Source organism: Capsicum annuum, chromosome 1 (assembly GCF_002878395.1).
Source record: "Capsicum annuum cultivar UCD-10X-F1 chromosome 1, UCD10Xv1.1, whole genome shotgun sequence".
NCBI lineage: Eukaryota > Viridiplantae > Streptophyta > Magnoliopsida > Solanales > Solanaceae > Capsicum > Capsicum annuum.
The window spans coordinates 196,523,944-196,542,155 of record NC_061111.1 but is presented as its reverse complement, the minus strand read 5'-3'; the positions used below and the strand labels follow the sequence as shown (position 1 = coordinate 196,542,155).

General features: G+C 30.5%; 1 protein-coding gene and 1 long non-coding RNA gene across 2 annotated transcripts; one reads left to right on the top strand and one right to left on the bottom strand.

The window, feature by feature from the left end:
- The first annotated feature begins 9,050 nt into the window (after positions 1–9,050).
- On the top strand, positions 9,051–9,425 carry LOC107860121. The gene has a single exon (XM_016705373.1). The coding sequence runs from the start codon at positions 9,051–9,053 to the stop codon at positions 9,423–9,425; it is 375 nt and encodes a 124-aa protein (XP_016560859.1).
- A 1,390-nt stretch (positions 9,426–10,815) lies between these two features.
- Positions 10,816–17,872, bottom strand: LOC107857164. The gene is made up of 3 exons (XR_001670791.2): positions 17,683–17,872; positions 13,217–13,370; positions 10,816–11,741 (listed from the first exon to the last, which is right to left on the bottom strand). It is a non-coding gene; the product is annotated as an uncharacterized LOC107857164 (long non-coding RNA).
- Positions 17,873–18,212: the final 340 nt, after the last annotated feature.

Genomic DNA, 18,212 nt, shown 5'->3' with positions numbered 1-18,212 from the left:
CCATGTAGTCCAAAAGCTATTCAAAGAAGATGAGGCAAATTTGGGCTTGATCCGGTTGGCTATTGGGCTGACCTAATTGAACTTTTTCTAGGAAAAATTAACATAAACATACACATCAACTTACCATATTTACATAAATCTTCATTCTTACAAAACAATTACAAAAATTTCAACTAATTATATATCTTCTTTGAATGTATCAGGAAGCTAATTATGTATCTTTGTTGGATGCATTATGTATCTCGGCAGATCCCAAATCAAAAAAAAATATCGGGAGCTAATTATATATCTTTATAAAGGAAAAAATGTAACTTCATTGGATGTATTGAAAGATAATAATGTATCTCAATTGACCCAAAATTGAGAGATTTTCAATAATTATGCAAAATATTGAAATTTTTTATAATTAAACTCCAAAGTGTCGGAATGTTGTTTGCCCGTCCTATTTTTGGACCTCAGTTATTTAGCAACTTTCCTAACGCACACTAGTATAGGTGCTAATTGCTCAATGTATCAATAGTTTCAATAATTATATATTTTGCAACAACAACAACATACTCAGTAAAATCTCATAAGTGAGGTATGAAAATTTTAATACATTATATTTGCCTCTAGATACATGTATTCGACGAATGTACCTAGCTAGCTTCTCTCGATCTCTCATCCCTCTACTTCTTCGTATCTAGTGTATATGTTCACTATGTATCTAACGTATTCAAAATTAATTTCAGCTAGTGTCTCCAATATCATTTCATCCAGTGTATCTTATATCAAATATCTAATGTATTTTGTATCAGATAAGATGCATGTGGAGCAACTTCGAATAATGTATTTTGTGTATCTGTGTATAGATACATATACGGTATACCTCGTATTGACAAGATTGCAGCGGTGCATACATACCGGTATCCTTGCATAAATGCTCGCCAATTTGAAAAACAGATATTGTACCTTCTTGCATAGATACTTACACATGTATCCGTGCATATATTCAAAGCGAAAAAGGCAAAAAATCTGGGCAAGAAGACTTTTAAGGATGTACATAATTTGAGTTGGTTTGAATTTTTCAATATCAAACAAATCAAAAGTGTCTATATTTGTCTGTTTATACATTTCAGGGCAATAAATATTTGGAAAAAATACATAAAATAGAATACTTAAGTATTAAATTATAAAAAATAGCAACACTTTTATCAAATTACATTTTGCAGCATATGTATTTGTATTTTTGTAGTAACAGTTTGCAAAAATACAAAATACATATCGATCATAAGAGCAGTAAAAATCATATGTATTTGTATTTTTGTAGCAACAGTATGCAAAAATACAAAATACAACTTGTTATATTATGTAATTATGAAACTGTTGTTATGAAACTCGTAATTAAGGTGATAAGTATGTTATTTCTGAATTTCTAAATATTTTCAAAAGAACAATATAATACAATTCTTTTATCGTGATCTTTCAACATTTAATAATTCTCAAAAATAAAAGTTATTTCACTAACAATGAGTGATGTGTAAATTAAGGTTATCTTTTCCTTTTTTCTATCATGGATTAATAGATTAACGATTTTATGTTAGATGTCGTGTCACACTTTTTTTCATTTAGTTTTTTCTTTTTATGAAAATGAAGGGTAGGAAAATTAGGAAATTGAATAAATTTCTTGTTTAGACAAAATGTAATCAATGTCAACTTGAAAAGAAGTAAATTTAATCAAGAGTAAATTGATAAAGTTACCTTTTATTTTTTAAAAGTGAGAAATTTGTTAAAGAGTGTGTACAATTCAAAAGGAACACTTATTTAGGAGTTCAAATAAATTTATGTTTTTTACTTGTTGTGGATTACATATATCTATAATTTATATCTATAATATATTAAAAGTGTGAAAGCTATTAGAAAAGTGATTTGAACTTTTTCCCCTTCATTAAAAGTCTATACTTTAGACAAAATTGTCTTTTTACTATTTTTCTTCAATTATTATATAATAATATTATAATATTTAAATTAAAATTTTCTATAATATATGGTAAAAGAAAAATATCCGTTGAAAATTTTTCCTTAAAAAAAAAAAAAACAAAACCAACAATTACCCTAAAGTTTCAAAAAAAAAAAGTTATTTTAACTTTTTAAGGAAAAAAATAGACACGTTTTTATTAAAAGGTATTGGAGATTGGAGAAATTTTTTTTCATTAATTTGATACCATAACTAACTTTTTCTTTGCAACATAAAAATAAAAATCTTCCATATTTAAAAAAATCTTTTTTGTAGGAAAAGGTATTGGAGAATATATTCTTTTTTTCTACAATAATATAATAACATCTACAATGTAAAATTTATTGGTGGAGATATTCTAATAACTTCTTTTTTTATGAGCTCTGAAGGTGTCATCTACAATCACAGAAGGTTAGGTTTAATTGTATTGTTCTCATATTTTGATTATCGTATTGTTTTGTTGTAGTTACTGTTATGTTCAAGTCTATGTGGGATGAATGTTTGATCGGACTTTGAAACTTTTGCATTAAGGTTATGTTTGATGATATTGTTATAGTATTCTCGAATACAGTAGTTTTTGTTCTATTATTATTTTGTTGTTTTTTGAAGTGATGGATCAACGTTTGATCGTGAAAATTTTGCCTTAAGGCTATGTTTCATGATATTGTTGTAATATTCTTGAATACAATAGTTTTTGTTCTTTTATTATTTGTTGTTGTTTTAAGTGATAGATTAACGTTTGATCGGGCTTTAAGGATTTTTCTTAAGGTTAAGATATAATCAGATTATTATCATATTATTTTATTGAGTTTATAGTGGTATATGAATGTTTAGTCAGACTTTGAGGAATTTTTGTGTTAAGGTTAAATTTAATCAATTTATTTTGTTGTAATTTCTTATTTATTACTATCTGTTGTTTTTGTTATTCTCCGTGATGTGATAGTTCACATCATAGAAGACGATCTAGATATTAATACTTCACATATGGCTTGACATAAAGTACACATGCAAAGCACGTAAATTTAACTAGTATTTTATATAGGAGACAACGCACTATAGCTTGATCATCTATATATACTAGGGAAAAGGCTCAAATATGCCACTGAACTATCAGAAATGACTCATTTATGTCATTCGTTTAAAGTTGGGCTCATTTATGCCATCGCCGTTACAAAACTCGTTCATCCATGCCATTACTTTTTAACAGTCAGTTTTTAAAAACAGCCTTGCCACGTGGCAACTTATTAGAGGGGCACGTCATTTTTTTTATTTTATTTTTTAATTAATTTTTTTTGATCCATTAAAAAGATTCCACCCAATTTTTTTATCCATTAAAAATTAATTTGATCTATACTTTTAAAATTTGATTAATTTTTCATGATCAAACAAATATTTAAAGATTTTTTTTTAAAAAAATCTACTACTAAAATTTATAACCAAACACTATTCTAATTAAGCATAAAGTATGTCTTAGCATACATGAAATATTTTGTCAGCCGAATGTAAGTAACTTTTTATTTTTTTATTAAGCATAGAATGACATCATCAGCATCAGGGGCGGTTCAAGCAAATTTATAGCCTAAGGCAAAAATCAAACGGAGGTCTTGCATTTTATTTTTTTATATAAAATTTTTCTTTTTTCTATAAATAGTATTTAATATATTTCTTAAAATTTATAATTTATTATTACTAAATAAAAATAGGCCCCTCAAATTTTGGGGTCTTAGGCGGCCGCCTTTTCTCATAAAGGGTTGAGCCGCCCCTAATCAGCATTCATCATTTGTACGTAACACTTTATGCATCATCATTTATCATTGAAAAAATAGGAAGGCGACAACATGCCGACATATATAGTATACGTAGAGTTGGCAAAATGAGAAGCCAACTATTAATAATATAATAATAATATTTGATGTTTATATATCCCTTCAGCTTCAACTGAAAAATGACAAAAGCTTTAGTTAAAGTGAATCTTAAAAAAAAAAAGTGATAAAAAGCGTGGAGTGTATACTCTCTCCGTTCCCTTTTATTTACTCGCCCGTCAATTAAAATAGCTATTTTATTGTAATATATTTATTAAATGATGTTTACTATTGTATTTGAAATTAATTTGAAGAAAAAAATAATTAATATTAAAGGTAAAATATGTAAACAATCTTAATATGTCAAAAATGACAAAAAAAATGAATCGAACGAGAATGTTTTAAGAATATATTCATGAAATTAATCAAATTTTAAAAGCATAGGTCAAACTAATTTTCAATAGATCAAAAAGTTGCGTGGATTCTTTTTAATGGATCAAAAAAAATTTATATTTTTTTTAAATTTAAAAAAAATAATAAAAATGACGTGGCCCTCTAATAAGCTGCCACGTGGCAAGGCTGTTTTTAAAAGCCATCTGTTAAAAAGTAATGGCATGGATGGGCCGGTTTTATAACGGAGATGGCATGAATGAGCCCAACTTTTAACGGATGGCATAAATGAGTCATTTCTAATAGTTCAATGACATATTTGAGCCTTTTCCCTATATACTAAATAGCAAGAAAGTCTTGCTCTAAAAGTTGCCAAGTGTCATTCTATAGCAAGGCCATTTATTAATTTTAAGACAAATTAGTTAAAATTAGTTTTAAATTAGTTAGTAGTTATATTAATTTAAAATTTTAATAAATGTTGAGTTATTTCTTTTTTACAGTACTTTTTTTTAAAAGTCAGCAATTATTTTCCATTATTACATGATTATCTATTTTCTCCTTTTTAAATTTTATAGAAAAATAATTGTATACGGTTTACATAATTCCATTATCAATTGCTCCTTTTTGTGAAAGTAATGTATATATCTAAACTTAAAAATTAAATTTAATAAGAACAGAATACTTCTTTTCTAGAAAGTTATCAAATTGTTTATATTAAATATTTAAATTAATTTTTCATAATTATTCCTTTGTAGCAAAATTCATCCAAAATATGATTTGTGCACCAATAATTATTCCTTTAACTGCATACTTAGTTTTCCATGGTTATTCCTTTTAACTGCATAATGACTTGGAAATTTAAAAGTCCACCAATAAATATAAATAATTTGTGCAAAGAAAACAACAACTACTTGGAAGCTATAGTAAAACAAAAAAAAAAAAATACATATATTATACATGCACTAACCCCTCCATTACTCCCACTAATTGTTACAAAAACACATGCACTATTATACAATTAATTCAAATGTATAGGATAAGTTTTACATTTTGAATTATTAAAATATTAATTCAACAAATAAAATTATTCAAATTATAGAAAATAAATACATCATCAGTGGATAAAAATTTTAATATCAATTTGAAGATATAAGTCCAAAATTAGAAGGCACATTTCTACACACTGATGAAAGCGGAAATAATATTTTGTGTAATCATCTACTCAACTTAATAAGTGTTTTCTCTATTTTAATTTATTTGTTCAATTTTAAATTGATAAAGTTTTTAAAATGTAAAATAAATTTTAAAATTTTGAGATTTTAAATTAAAAATATATTAGACATTTCAAAATGTCATTTGATCTTATGATATTAAATATGTCGTAGAAAAAGTTGTGATCAAGAAAATTGCTAAATATGGAAAAAGGATATTTTTCTTGAAAATGAATTAAAAAACACTAGAATAAACAAATTGAATAATTTAGGATTGATGTTTGTAAAAATTTAAAATTTGAATTTTAATGTAATCCACTAATTGTCTTCGATGATTTTTAGGTTTATCATTAGTCCTTGTATATAAAGTCATTCATTGAACCATGCTGAGATAATAGCTATTCATGAAGCAAGACGAGAATGTGTATGGTTGAAGTCCATGATACATCTTATTCGAGAAAAATGTGGTTTAAAATGTGACAATGTATCCATAGTTTTATACAGAAATAATACAGCATGCATAGCACGTCTTAATGGAGGATTCATAAAAGGAGATAGAATGAAGTACACTTCATCAACGTTTTCTACATACATGAGCTACAAAAAAATGGTGATATTAACGTGCAACAGATTTGTTCAAGTGATAATGTGGCTGATTTATTCACCAAGTCTCCTTCTATTGCAACTTTCAAGAAGATGGTGCACAAGATCGGGATGCAAAGGTTCAAGGATGATCTCATTGGGGGAGTTAATACGCGTTGTACTCTTTTTCCCTTACGAGGTTTTGTTCCACTGGGTTTTCTTTATAAAGTTTTTAATGAGGCAACCTATATGTGTATTGTTAGAGATGTGTACTCTTTTTCCTTCACTAGATTTTTTTCCCACTGAATTTTTTCTAGTATGATTTTAATGAGACACATTATCTACTAATTAGACATTCAAGGGGGAGTGTTATAAATGTATTTACATTATAGTTAATGTCTATCAAAATCTACTTTGATATCTATTAGGATTTGAAACATCTGTCTTCTACTCAGATTAGGAGTAAATTTCTTCTTTATATAGGGAGATTTTATTCATTGTATTCTCAATCTCATGATCTCTCATCCATCAAGATAAATAAAGAAGTCTCCCTCTTCTCTCTATTTATTCTTCTTGTTCTTTCTTTATGTTTCATAACACGAACTTAATTTTCCATAATTATTCCTTTTAACTGCATAATGACTTGAAAATTTAAAAGTCCACCAATAAATATAAATAATTTGTGCAAAGAAAACAACAACTACTTGGAAGCTATAGTAAAACCAAAAAAAAAAAAAAATTACATCCCCACATCGTTAACTTCCCCCCGCAGCACACTCTTCTATTAGTAATTTTTTTTTTAAGCAAAAAGCATGACACTATATGTTTCATAACTCGATTTTTGTTTAGTTTTATTGCATTCAAGTTTTACTAATATTTCAATTTTATTTTTTTCTTGGGATTCTTTTTTTTTCTTTTCCATCAAGATGTCAAAATTGTATAAAAGGAATTTCAAAAATATAATAGATTTCTGTCTTTCTCCATCTCTGGCTTGATTAGGACTTCCCATGTTTCAAAGTACAATTACAGGTATATTGAAATATACTTTGCTGTTTCATGATTTTGAACTTTACAACATTATAAACTCTTTTTGTTGTACATCTCAGAGTGGTAAAATATCAGGCCTTAACATTTCAAATTCCTCTTCGATTTACTGCAAACTTGAGCACCCGAAGACAAAAAAACACAATGAAATGTATGAAATTGTGCAATTTTTCATGATTAGTATCATCTATAACTCTTTGATCCTTATTCGTGAAGTAAAAGAGATTGCTAATAATTTAGGTCAGTTGGTGACATATTCCTTGCCAATAATCTTGAATGTAGAGTCAGAGGGCTGACGGTGGTGGAAGGCTTCTCTGCTCAAGGAAACCAAGCACAGGACTTCCGGTGCTGAGAAAGAAAACAACTCATGTCATCTTTGTGAAGTTTTATGTACTGATTCCAGAGAAGGTATACATACTGTTTCTCTATTAGAGAAAGGTTACATGGCATGTAAGTATACTCTTTAGTATTAGTAATTATGGGGATGGTGATGCCGATAGATGAGTTTGTCATTGCAACACTTTTAAGTTATGGGGTACATCACATTCGTGTCTTTGTGAACAATTGGTATTATTTCCTTTTAAATATGCAGATTATAATTGGTTCTTAATCATAATCACGGTTCATTCAAGACTTACATGTTTCAATCTAATGAACTACCAACAACTTATCCTCTCTTCAAATTTATATTTTTATTTTTTAATTATTTAATTTTTTAAAAATATTATTGTAGATATGGGAGCAGAAGTTGGTGCAATGTTACCCATTTATGCTACGAAAACAAATTCGCATCTTCAGCAAATTGATGAACAATGTCTGATTCGCTCCAAATCTGTGAACTGTCATCGTGAACATACATGCTACATATTAGCTCACCAATGAATTTAAATGATGTTTGCCTGAAAAATACATATAAATAATTTTACCCTCTTCAATTAGTTATTTTCATTTTAAAAGATTACAGAAAATAAATATTTAATGTTCAACCATAAAATATTTAGTGTTATGTAAATTTAAGACTATCTATGTAATATAAATTTATTATTTAGTTATCATGTTAAAGTGTTATCAAAGCTTGATTGTACGTTTGTATTATTTTAATTAAAAGTTTTGTTTGTGCTCATGCCTTTTAATACTCTCCCATTAAGTATGATAAGAAAATGTTTACCAGTCTATTTTAATAATCTCAGTAAAATTTCAGTAATTAGTTATATCATACATAATTGTAACCAAAGGATATCAAATGCATACACCAACACAAAGCAACATCAAATATTTAGGAGCATTAAATTTAAAAAATAACTTAATATATTCAAATACTTTTTCGTCTCCTTTTATAATTTTATGCAAGTATTTTTCATTAACCTTCCACATCTTCTATAATTTATTATAAATAGCAAGAAAATCTTGCTTAGATAGATGCCAAGTGGATAAATAGGATAATACCATGTGACAATTTTTAGGACAAATAATAGATTTGTATATCTACTATTAAACATAAAAATAATTTTTTATTGAATTAACATATTTGAATTTAATTTATATCTTAACATATTTAAGAGACATATCTTACCAAATTTAATTTATATATTAAATTATTTTTAATCCTAAAATTTTTCACTTTGAACTGCATTAAAAAAAAGGTAAAAAGAAAGGAGTCGTGTGTTTTTCCTTATTCTGATTGCAATATTAATAAATCAAATATCGATTTTTTAAAAAATTAAAGAAAATTCAACAAGGAAAAACATAAAAAAAAACTTCTAATGCACGTCACAATTCCCGTCCCCATTTTTCGGGCACGTATCCCACACAACCACTAATTATTTTTTATTTTTAAAAGTAAAAAGATAAAATAATTAAGAGATCAAAATCAAATTTAACTAACCTAAATATATTTATCAAACAAAATATAAATATCCCACATCCATAATTTTTAATGAACCAGAAGTGTTTACAAATTTGTATCTGAAATTAATTATTATTCTAACTGTCGAAAAGAACTAGAAGTATGCATATGATAAAACCATGACTGCAGTGAACGAAGACAAAGGGGGATTATTCTTTTTATATGGTCACGGAGGAACAGTTAAAACTTTTCTCTGGAAAACATTGTCTGCTGGCATACGCTCTAAAGGTGATATAGTACTAAATGTTGCATCAAGTGGTATTGCATCTCTGTTGTTACCAGGAGGACGGATAGCTCATTCGAGATTTGCGATTCCTCTGAATATAATTGAAGATTCAACATGCAACATTAAGCAAGGAAGTCCATTAGCTAAGTTGATGGTTAAGGTAAAGTTTATCATTTGGGATGAGGCACCAATGATGCATAGATACTGTTTTGAAGCTCTTGATCAAACTTTAAGAGATATTCTAAGATTTAAAGATCCATCAAATTAGATCGGCCATTGGGAGGAAAGACGATTGTTTTTGGAGGAAATTTTAGATAAATCTTGTCGGTAGTTACTAAAGGCACTAGGCAAGATATTGTTAATGCAACAATAAATTCTTCCTATTTATGGACTCCTTGTCATATTCTAAAGCTGACAAAGAATATGAGATTGCAAGACAGTCGATTTGATACAGTTGTGACTGAGTTAAAACAGTTTTTTGATTGACTTTTGGCAATAGGTAATGGAAGGATGGAATTTTCTATGGATAGAACTGAGAAAGTAAAAATACTCGAAGATCTTCTCATAAATAATTGTGATGATCCAATAGCTAGAATTGTAGAAAGTACATATTTCAATATTTAGAATATTCTACTGATAAGAAATACCTTCAAGAAAGAGCAATTCTTGCACCTACTCTTCAAATGGTGGAATTGATGAATGATTATATGGTTTCTCTCAACTGTGGACAGAAGAAGTTATACTTAAGTTCCGATACAGTTTGCATGTCTGATCATTCATTTACATCTTTAGGAGATATGCATACTCCTGAATTCCTAAATAGTATTAAATACTCAGGTATTCCAAAATACTCTATCACTTTGAAGGTAGGTGTTCCTGTGATGTTGTTAAGAAATATAGAACAATCAGCAGGTTTGTGTTATGGCATAAGATTAATCATCACAAGACTCAAAAATCGGGTAATTGAAGAGAAAGTGTTATCAGGAAAAGAATCTGGCAATAAGGTTTTTATTCCGAGAATGTCACTTACTCCATCTGATTCACGAATTCCTTTTAAATTCCAACGAAGGAAATTTTCAGTGATCGTATCTTTTGCCATGACCATCAATAAAAGTCAAGGTCAATCATTGTGTAGTGTGGACTTATTTTTGAAGAAGCCTGTGTTTACTAATGTACAATTATATGTTGCCCTTTCTCAAGTAACATCTAGAAAAGGGCTGAAGATCTTATGTTATGATGAAGATGAGAAAATAACAAATGAAACTCCAAATATAGTGTATAAAGAAGTCTTCTCTAATTTATAGGTAACTATTTTCTTCTACATTTAATCTACTTGGATACATTTTGCTTTCCCTTTTAAAGTAATATGTTATTAAGCTTTACTGTATGAGGGTTTAATTTCTGTTATTTGTTAAAACTTACACGTCTTTTATAGAGAAATGCAGAAACAACACTTATGAGGTCCTAAAGCCCCTACAATCACCTAAAGACCTTTCCCTGGTGGACTCAGAAACACAAACAAAGATCATCAGATAGAGAAGGAAAGTACACATCAGAAAGTTTGTGCTACATCTCAGGAAATCAGAAGTTCAGAGAGACGTACCTACAAAGAAAGAAAAAGCAAAGAGAGGAGCTTACCTCTGATTTGGAGAGTCGGTATACACAATATGCTGGTGAAGAGATATAGAATATCATCTGAAATATGAAGCTTCACAACCCAGAAGCTCACTAATGAATCTTAATGATGTTCGTTTGCAAAATAGAGAGAATGATTCTATATTGTTCAGTTATTTATTTCCATCTCCTTGTAATTAACACTCCCACTTTTCTTAACACATGATTAAATAACTAAATTACAGTCAAGAGAACCTTCTACTTTGTCACGAAATTACGTCAACGAAGTCTATGAATTTTAGCTTAACAGAACATACCACGAATCGAAAATACCCCAAAGGTGATTTCGAGAGCCGCAGAGAATGACAATAGTTTTGGCTCTGCTCCCCCTGAAGCAAATCAAGAAAATCATTCGTTGTCAAAATCAGTAAAGATTCTTACTTTTGCAATCTTATCAATAGAAATAGAGAATAAAAATAAAGAGAAAAGTACTTTAATCTATTGGACACATTAAGACAGTTGGAGGTAAATCTATGACTACACAAAATATGCTAAGTAATCTGATGTACCGAAAGCTGGCAAGTTAATTTGATATCAAAATATGTCAGCATGTTCAAACTTTCCTAAGCGACTAGCCGGAGAAGCAACACAGAATCTCTGAGTACAAAAAGATAGTCGTCCACAACCATATGAGTGACATGGACTATATGCTCTTCTTTCTGACTAACATAAGTGAGGACAAAATGTCAAAACATTAACAGTTGGATAGGAAAGAATTTCTGCTATTTACAGAGTTACATTAGAAAAGAAAATATAGATGATTAGTCCATGCAAAGACAGGAGATTTTAAGCTGACCAATCATCTCTTCTTTCATCTTTTCTCACTTCTCATCAGCTAATGGCTTTAAACGTGTCACACTTCTCCTAGCTTGGTCATGTAAGGGTTCCAATTCCAAGATTTTTGTCATGTCTGCAAGATTTTTAAAAACCAAAGGGAATAAGAGCAGAAAAAAAGCAGAAGTAGAACTCCAAACAACAGAAACATACCAGTGTAATCCCACAAGTTGGGTCTTGGGAGGGTAGTGTGTACACAAACCTTACCCCTACAAGGTAGAGAGATTGCTTCCGATATACAAAGTAGAACTCCAGTAATTTAATTATTCACCAATAACGTGAACCATTCGAGTGGTGTGGAATTACTACGAGAGGCACATGAGTAACATACAAGCACTTTTTTTTTAAATTCTTTTTTCAGGTAAGAGAGTGGGAACAAGGAGAAGGCATAGGAGAGCCTGACTAGAAAACGTAAGATTTCCACAAAGTAGCCCGGTAAATGCGAGTATGGATACTACTTATTTAGTGATGCAACATGGATACTACTTATTTAGTGATGCAGCTAAAAGTACCAGTCACAATGACATTGTACCAAATAAACATGGTACAAATTCAGAACCCAATATTTACCAGTAATAGCCTAATAAAAGTGTTCAAGCTTTTCATGTGCCTCTAGCTCTTCTAACCAGAGCCTTAATATATGTAGGATTTAGTTCTAATGCTTTAGTGCATTCCTTGTCTGTCTCTTCATGTCTCCCCAGTAAATGAAAAAGTAATATCGCTATTAGATACAACAAAAACTCACACAGATAAACTCAATTGATATCTTACACGCTACATGGGAAAAGTATCATACAAAGATATGGGAAAAGCAAAGGAAAATTGTGGAAATTGTTCCTAATATAAGGTGAAAGTAGATGTACTATCATGTGTGAAAATTGAACCTTTTTTTTTCAACTCGTAACCTATATGTGTGCAAAGTAAACTTTCAAATTTTTGTTTTCTGAAATTGCAGAAAAATGGTAAGACGACAATTGTTTTTGGTATGCTGCTTACTGGGAAGAAATACACAAAAGGATGGGTATCACATTCTTTCTCTAAGCTACACATCTTCTCACCCTCTAACTTTCTCCATTCCCAGTAACTCTAATGTAAAACCACACAACCAAATGCTCGAGTTTTTATACCAAACATTGAGGTAGTTAGATAACTATGGTCAAATGATTCATGATTGCAATACCCTCTTAATGACTTCTTGGAGCTTTCAAACTACTATGCAATAGCCAGTTTCACATCACGCCAGCGTTAATCCCAGGACATCGAACCCTAAGAAGAAAGATGTTACTGGCTTATAAGTGGATAAATAATAGTACTAAAAGTCCCTTTTGCACTACTCCTAAAGCAGGAAAAAAGTAAGAACACGTTAATCATTGTCTTGCCCTCCCAAACTTCTAAAGATAACCCGCTTTGGATGGATCTTTCCCGTTATCCAACAACCCACCTATAAAAGGGGAAACAAAGCCCCATTACTAGGTTGGAGCTATAAAGAATTTGCGACCATGCATGATAATAACTCATGCAATAAATAAAGTGGTAAAACAACATTGTAACCTGCTGCTTTCACATCTCTCTTTAACTTGGCCAGCATTGCTTGAATCTCTGGGTATCTCTCATGAGTTGTATCCTTTGCTTGAAAAATATGAATAGAATCCTTTGTATATATCCAACTGAATCTGTCTTTTTTCATCATGCCAACATCCTTTATCTGAAAAGATAATTAGTAGTGGAACTTCAATCGTATAAACATGTTGATTCTTACCAAGGGAATGACCTTGGTAAGAATACAAATGAAAAAATGTAAATTATAACAACCAAGAACTTAAGCAGCAATTACTTTCTCCAAGTATAATAATAAGACAACAATATATAAATAAATTATTGATTGTTCATGTTAAAATATTAGCTTCAAATTCAAATGATATTTCAATAACTCAAATTTAAAAGCCATTTCCTCAACGCTATAATGACCTCATTAACAAAGTTCAATCCCCGAAAAAGAATAAACTACAACAACCTACCCAATCTAATCCCACAATTGGGGTTTGGGGGATAATAACCAGCAAAGAGAATAACTACCAACATGCAATGATAATGTCAAAGCAGTACAAGTGTGTGCATAATATGTATGGAATATAACCAAGCATAAACAACAGTGCCTCTAATTATTTGATTGAGAGGTCAAGTGGTCAGCTTATGTTGAAATACTCATCTTGTAGTTCAGCCATTGGAAACATACTTCATATAGAGACCTCCATGGATAGACTACACATTCAGTTCGTTCATTATGTTGAATAGATCTCTAGCAAAGGTCAAGTTATTTTTTACAACCTTTAATCCTTCAGTGGATACTTTTTCTAATGAAAAGAAAGTACCTGAGACGGCAGTATCAGACAGAACTAATACCGTATAGATATGATGAAGTGGAAAGCACCTTTTTCCAATTAACATGCATCTTTGAACTTCATAATTGTGAGTGGGGAAACAGACTGGAACTGTTAAGTTGATCAACCAAATTCTTTCATAACTTTGTGGAGGTTTGTAATTCGAAAACATAATGTGAGTATAAAAATGAGCTAAAGTATATACACACTGCTTATTGCAAGTATGCCTCTTACTCGGTTATTTTGGTGCCAAGTTTAAAGGGAGTAGATTATAGTGAAGAGAAGCTATACTTTCAAAAGGCTGAGAAAGATCATAGTAGATTGTATTGCAAAATCAATACAACGTGGAGACGTGCCCCAGTTTGCAAAGATTAACACTAGAAAATTTGTGAAGATCTATAACTAGAAGAAACACCTAGCCTAAGCTAAAGGAAGTTAGATGGAGTAAAATATCAAGGAACAATGCTCATACACTATTCATACAAGGCAAACGTACGTAATGGAATGTTACTGTAGTGAATGCAAGTGCATACTATAGTGCAAATCAAACTAATTGAAAAAGTATGAAGCTTACATCACAAAAGAACAAGATTACATTTAAAGATACAATTGGAAAGATCTTCACCAATAGGATACAATAACTGCAGGATACAGAACCCCTCCAACAAGTTCAAGAGGATCCCATTGATAGATTTAGACAGACGGACATACTAACAAACAGAACAAGGGGAAAAAGAAGACGCCCTTACACCAGCGCTTAGATAAATAACAACATTTCAACTGAAATCTTTCAATATACTATTTTTTATCATGAAGCTCTCATCATTCTAAAAGCAATGGGCTAAGCCTATGAAGAAATATAAGTTTTTAACTTCCTACTTTTGATTCTGAAAACCGAACTAAGAGAAAAATATGACATGCTAATTAGCAAGCAGGCAATAAAGATGAGTCTCAAATAAATGCAAGAGAAAAATGTTTCATCAAATATACAACTCTTAACATATGAGATCCAAAAAGAGTAACAGACAAGACATTTGACCACTGAAATATGCGTTGATGAATGGTATTAGGAAAAACTTCTAGGATGAACCCTTCTTAAAGAGGTACACTTTTATTGGGAGCACAACATACCCCAATTGTACAGCAAACTTCAATTCCTCGCTAAACTAAACCACTACAAACATACCAGTCAGGAAGATCCGACTAGACATTTTGAATTTAGAAGCAGGTCAGAATTCCAACTTCCTCTATTTAGTTAGGAAAGTGAGAAGTCATGATATTTAGTAACACATACTAACAACTGAGTATGGCATACAATGCAATGAAACCATCAGTTAATGTCGTGTTTGTTGTCAAGGTAGATATTTCTCTTTGCCTTAAAAGAAATTGCACATAAAAAGAAAGATAATCAGTCCTCCTGGGCAGCCGAGAGTGTTATGTAAAAAGGACCAAGGACCAAGGACCAAAGATAATCAGTCCTTCATTTTCTTTATGGTTTTCCTTTAAGGCCCAAAGAATGCATATACAATTCAGGTCCAAAATAAACAACGAAGAAACTACTTTCACCCATCTATAGTTGTCAAAATTGGATGAAACCTGAACAGAGCTCTTTAAATGGAGCAAGATGCTCCAATATACTCTAACTCTATTAGCAGGGTATAATTCCAATCACCACAGAAAAGAAAACCACATATCACCTATTTTTTCCTACTATGCACTGTTGTAACAAAACTAAGAGCACAACAACAACAATAACATACCAAGTTTAATCCGACAAGTGGGGTCTGGAGAGGGTGGTGCATATACAGCCTTACCCCCACCTTGTGAAGGTAGAGAGGCTTTTTCCGATAGACTCTCGGCAATAAAACTAAGACAAATTGAATGAAAATTCTAAATTAAATTGGGGTTGTGTAGAAGACATACTTCAACTTGAAATATTGAACCTCCTTAACACGAAATTCAGCATTTTCATTTTTCTCCTCCTCCCCCAACATATCCTGGACTTGATAGCCCATGTATCTTTCAAAGTTTGGTTATTACATAAGGCAATTAAATCAATGTCCCCATCAGGAAGATAAGTTTTCAAAGGGTACTGAACCACAGGTGAAAACCTAGAAAGAGTAAGTTGATAAAAAAGATCAGCAATAAAAAGCCGCACATTACCAAGCCTCAACATAATGCCTACATATTATGTTTTCTTTCAGTAATAAAAGTAAGAGGATGAAGTTTGTATGGAAACTCTAAGTAATCCTTTCTTTATCAAAGAAAGCTTACATCAATCAAAGACAGTCAGTTGCATCACAAACATTAATGTTAAATTCACTTTATCACCATCAAAACATCTATATCCAGGTCAACCTTAATATAATTGTTGACAAAGAAACTATAAAACAGAAACAGTTGTATAGTACCGAATGATACCTTGGAAAACAGATAAAGGAAACTAAATTTCTTTAATATAACACTCATCAAATATACAATAGATATCGATATATATAGTACTAACACTAGATAACTTGCTCGATAATTGTATTAAAGGAGGGTCAGGACCAATAGCTTAAATATTTCAAACTAAGTTCCAAAAACCATATTGTTGTTTAAAATTACATTCAACTGAAAAATATCTAGGTTGACTCCATCTCAATGCACGTTCTGGGTATCATCTCCAAAACAAGGATACTCCCAAAATAATAATAGCAATTAGAGTGCCAATATGAAGTTTGAAAGTTAGTTTTATTATTCATACTTTAACTCCTAAACTATTCCATGTTGCATCACCTCATGAAGTCTTAAGAGTAGTGATTATGCAACAAATTACTTAAATGATCAAACAACTATGTTGACCGAAATATGCTATATCAGTACCTATGTTAAAACCTAAACATGTTAGGTTTACAGGAGCAAGAAAAGAACACCTATAGATCAAAAGACTTCATGTGGTGTTTGTTAGGTTTCTACGAGCGAGAGTAAAAAATACATGTAGACCAAAAGACTTCATTTAGTGTTCATTCTGAAGCTCCCGTATGCGACCACTCACAGCTAGAAGGGCTTTGGAAGGAACACAACTCCTATTTACATATGTTCCTCCTACTACGTCCCCTTCAACGATAGCAATTTTTAAGCCATGCAAAGAATTTTAAGTAATTATGCACACTATTTGTTGGAAAAATAAATTGAACCATCCTGTTAAACCTAAGTTTTCATTCTATCTAGGCTTCGATAATCAAATAATTAAATTGCATGAGTTAGAGAACTGAAATTTATATTTTATAGGTTTTCAGTCTACAATAAGCATCACCAGTATTGCTCTAAGTTTTGCTGCTTCACCAGTGGAAGCTGCATTCATCTCTGCAATTTTACACTACTACTCCGCAATCATAGTGTATAAGGAACAAGATTTTATAAGATAGAAAGTACATCGATCAACAAACAAGTTCTATTTAATATTTACTAAAGATCTACACATCTGAGACTCATGCATGCATCTTAGAAAAGAAGGGTAACCATATCTAGCTTAAATCTGTGAACACAACCACAAAATAAGTCTCATAAAATAGATAATAGAGCTATATATCAAAAATTAATTCCATTTCTCAATTAATTGAAACAGATAATGGATGATACGAAAAAACTCACCTTGGATCTGGACAATCAAGACACAAGGCCTTTGGAGAGTAGATGTAGAACTTCATCAGGAGTTTCAAGATTATAAACCCAAAATGAAATAATTTTCCACCTCAATAAAAGAGCTAAAAATAGCTCATCCTCTTAACAGTAATCCAGAAACAAAATCACAAAGGCATCTCTATATATGAAGCTTGAAACAACAATGAAGCTTTGAAAAGAAATAAAGAAGCAAATTAAGCTTTATTTTTACAGTAAACTTGCAATGGAGGAATGGACATCGATGGACAAAACAAAGAAGTTCTTTCTAGAAACAAAATGAAAAGTATAAAATAGCTTCTCTATTTTCCTAATTGAGTTTTGTCTTCTTTTTTTTCTTTTTTCTTGGGCCTTTTCGGGTTTGGGCCATTTTTAAACTCTCCTTCATTTTGGGTCATTTTATATTTGCCAAGCTGATCTTTTTAGGCATTTTAAGAAATTGTTAAAAAAGGTACTAATTAACCTCTTACAAATTTAGAAATTTTACAAACAATTGTGAATAA

Coding starts and splice junctions, on each gene's coding strand:
- LOC107860121 (XM_016705373.1), top strand. CDS start 9,051: ATGACTGCAGTGAACGAAGACAAAGGGGGATTATTCTTTTTATATGGT.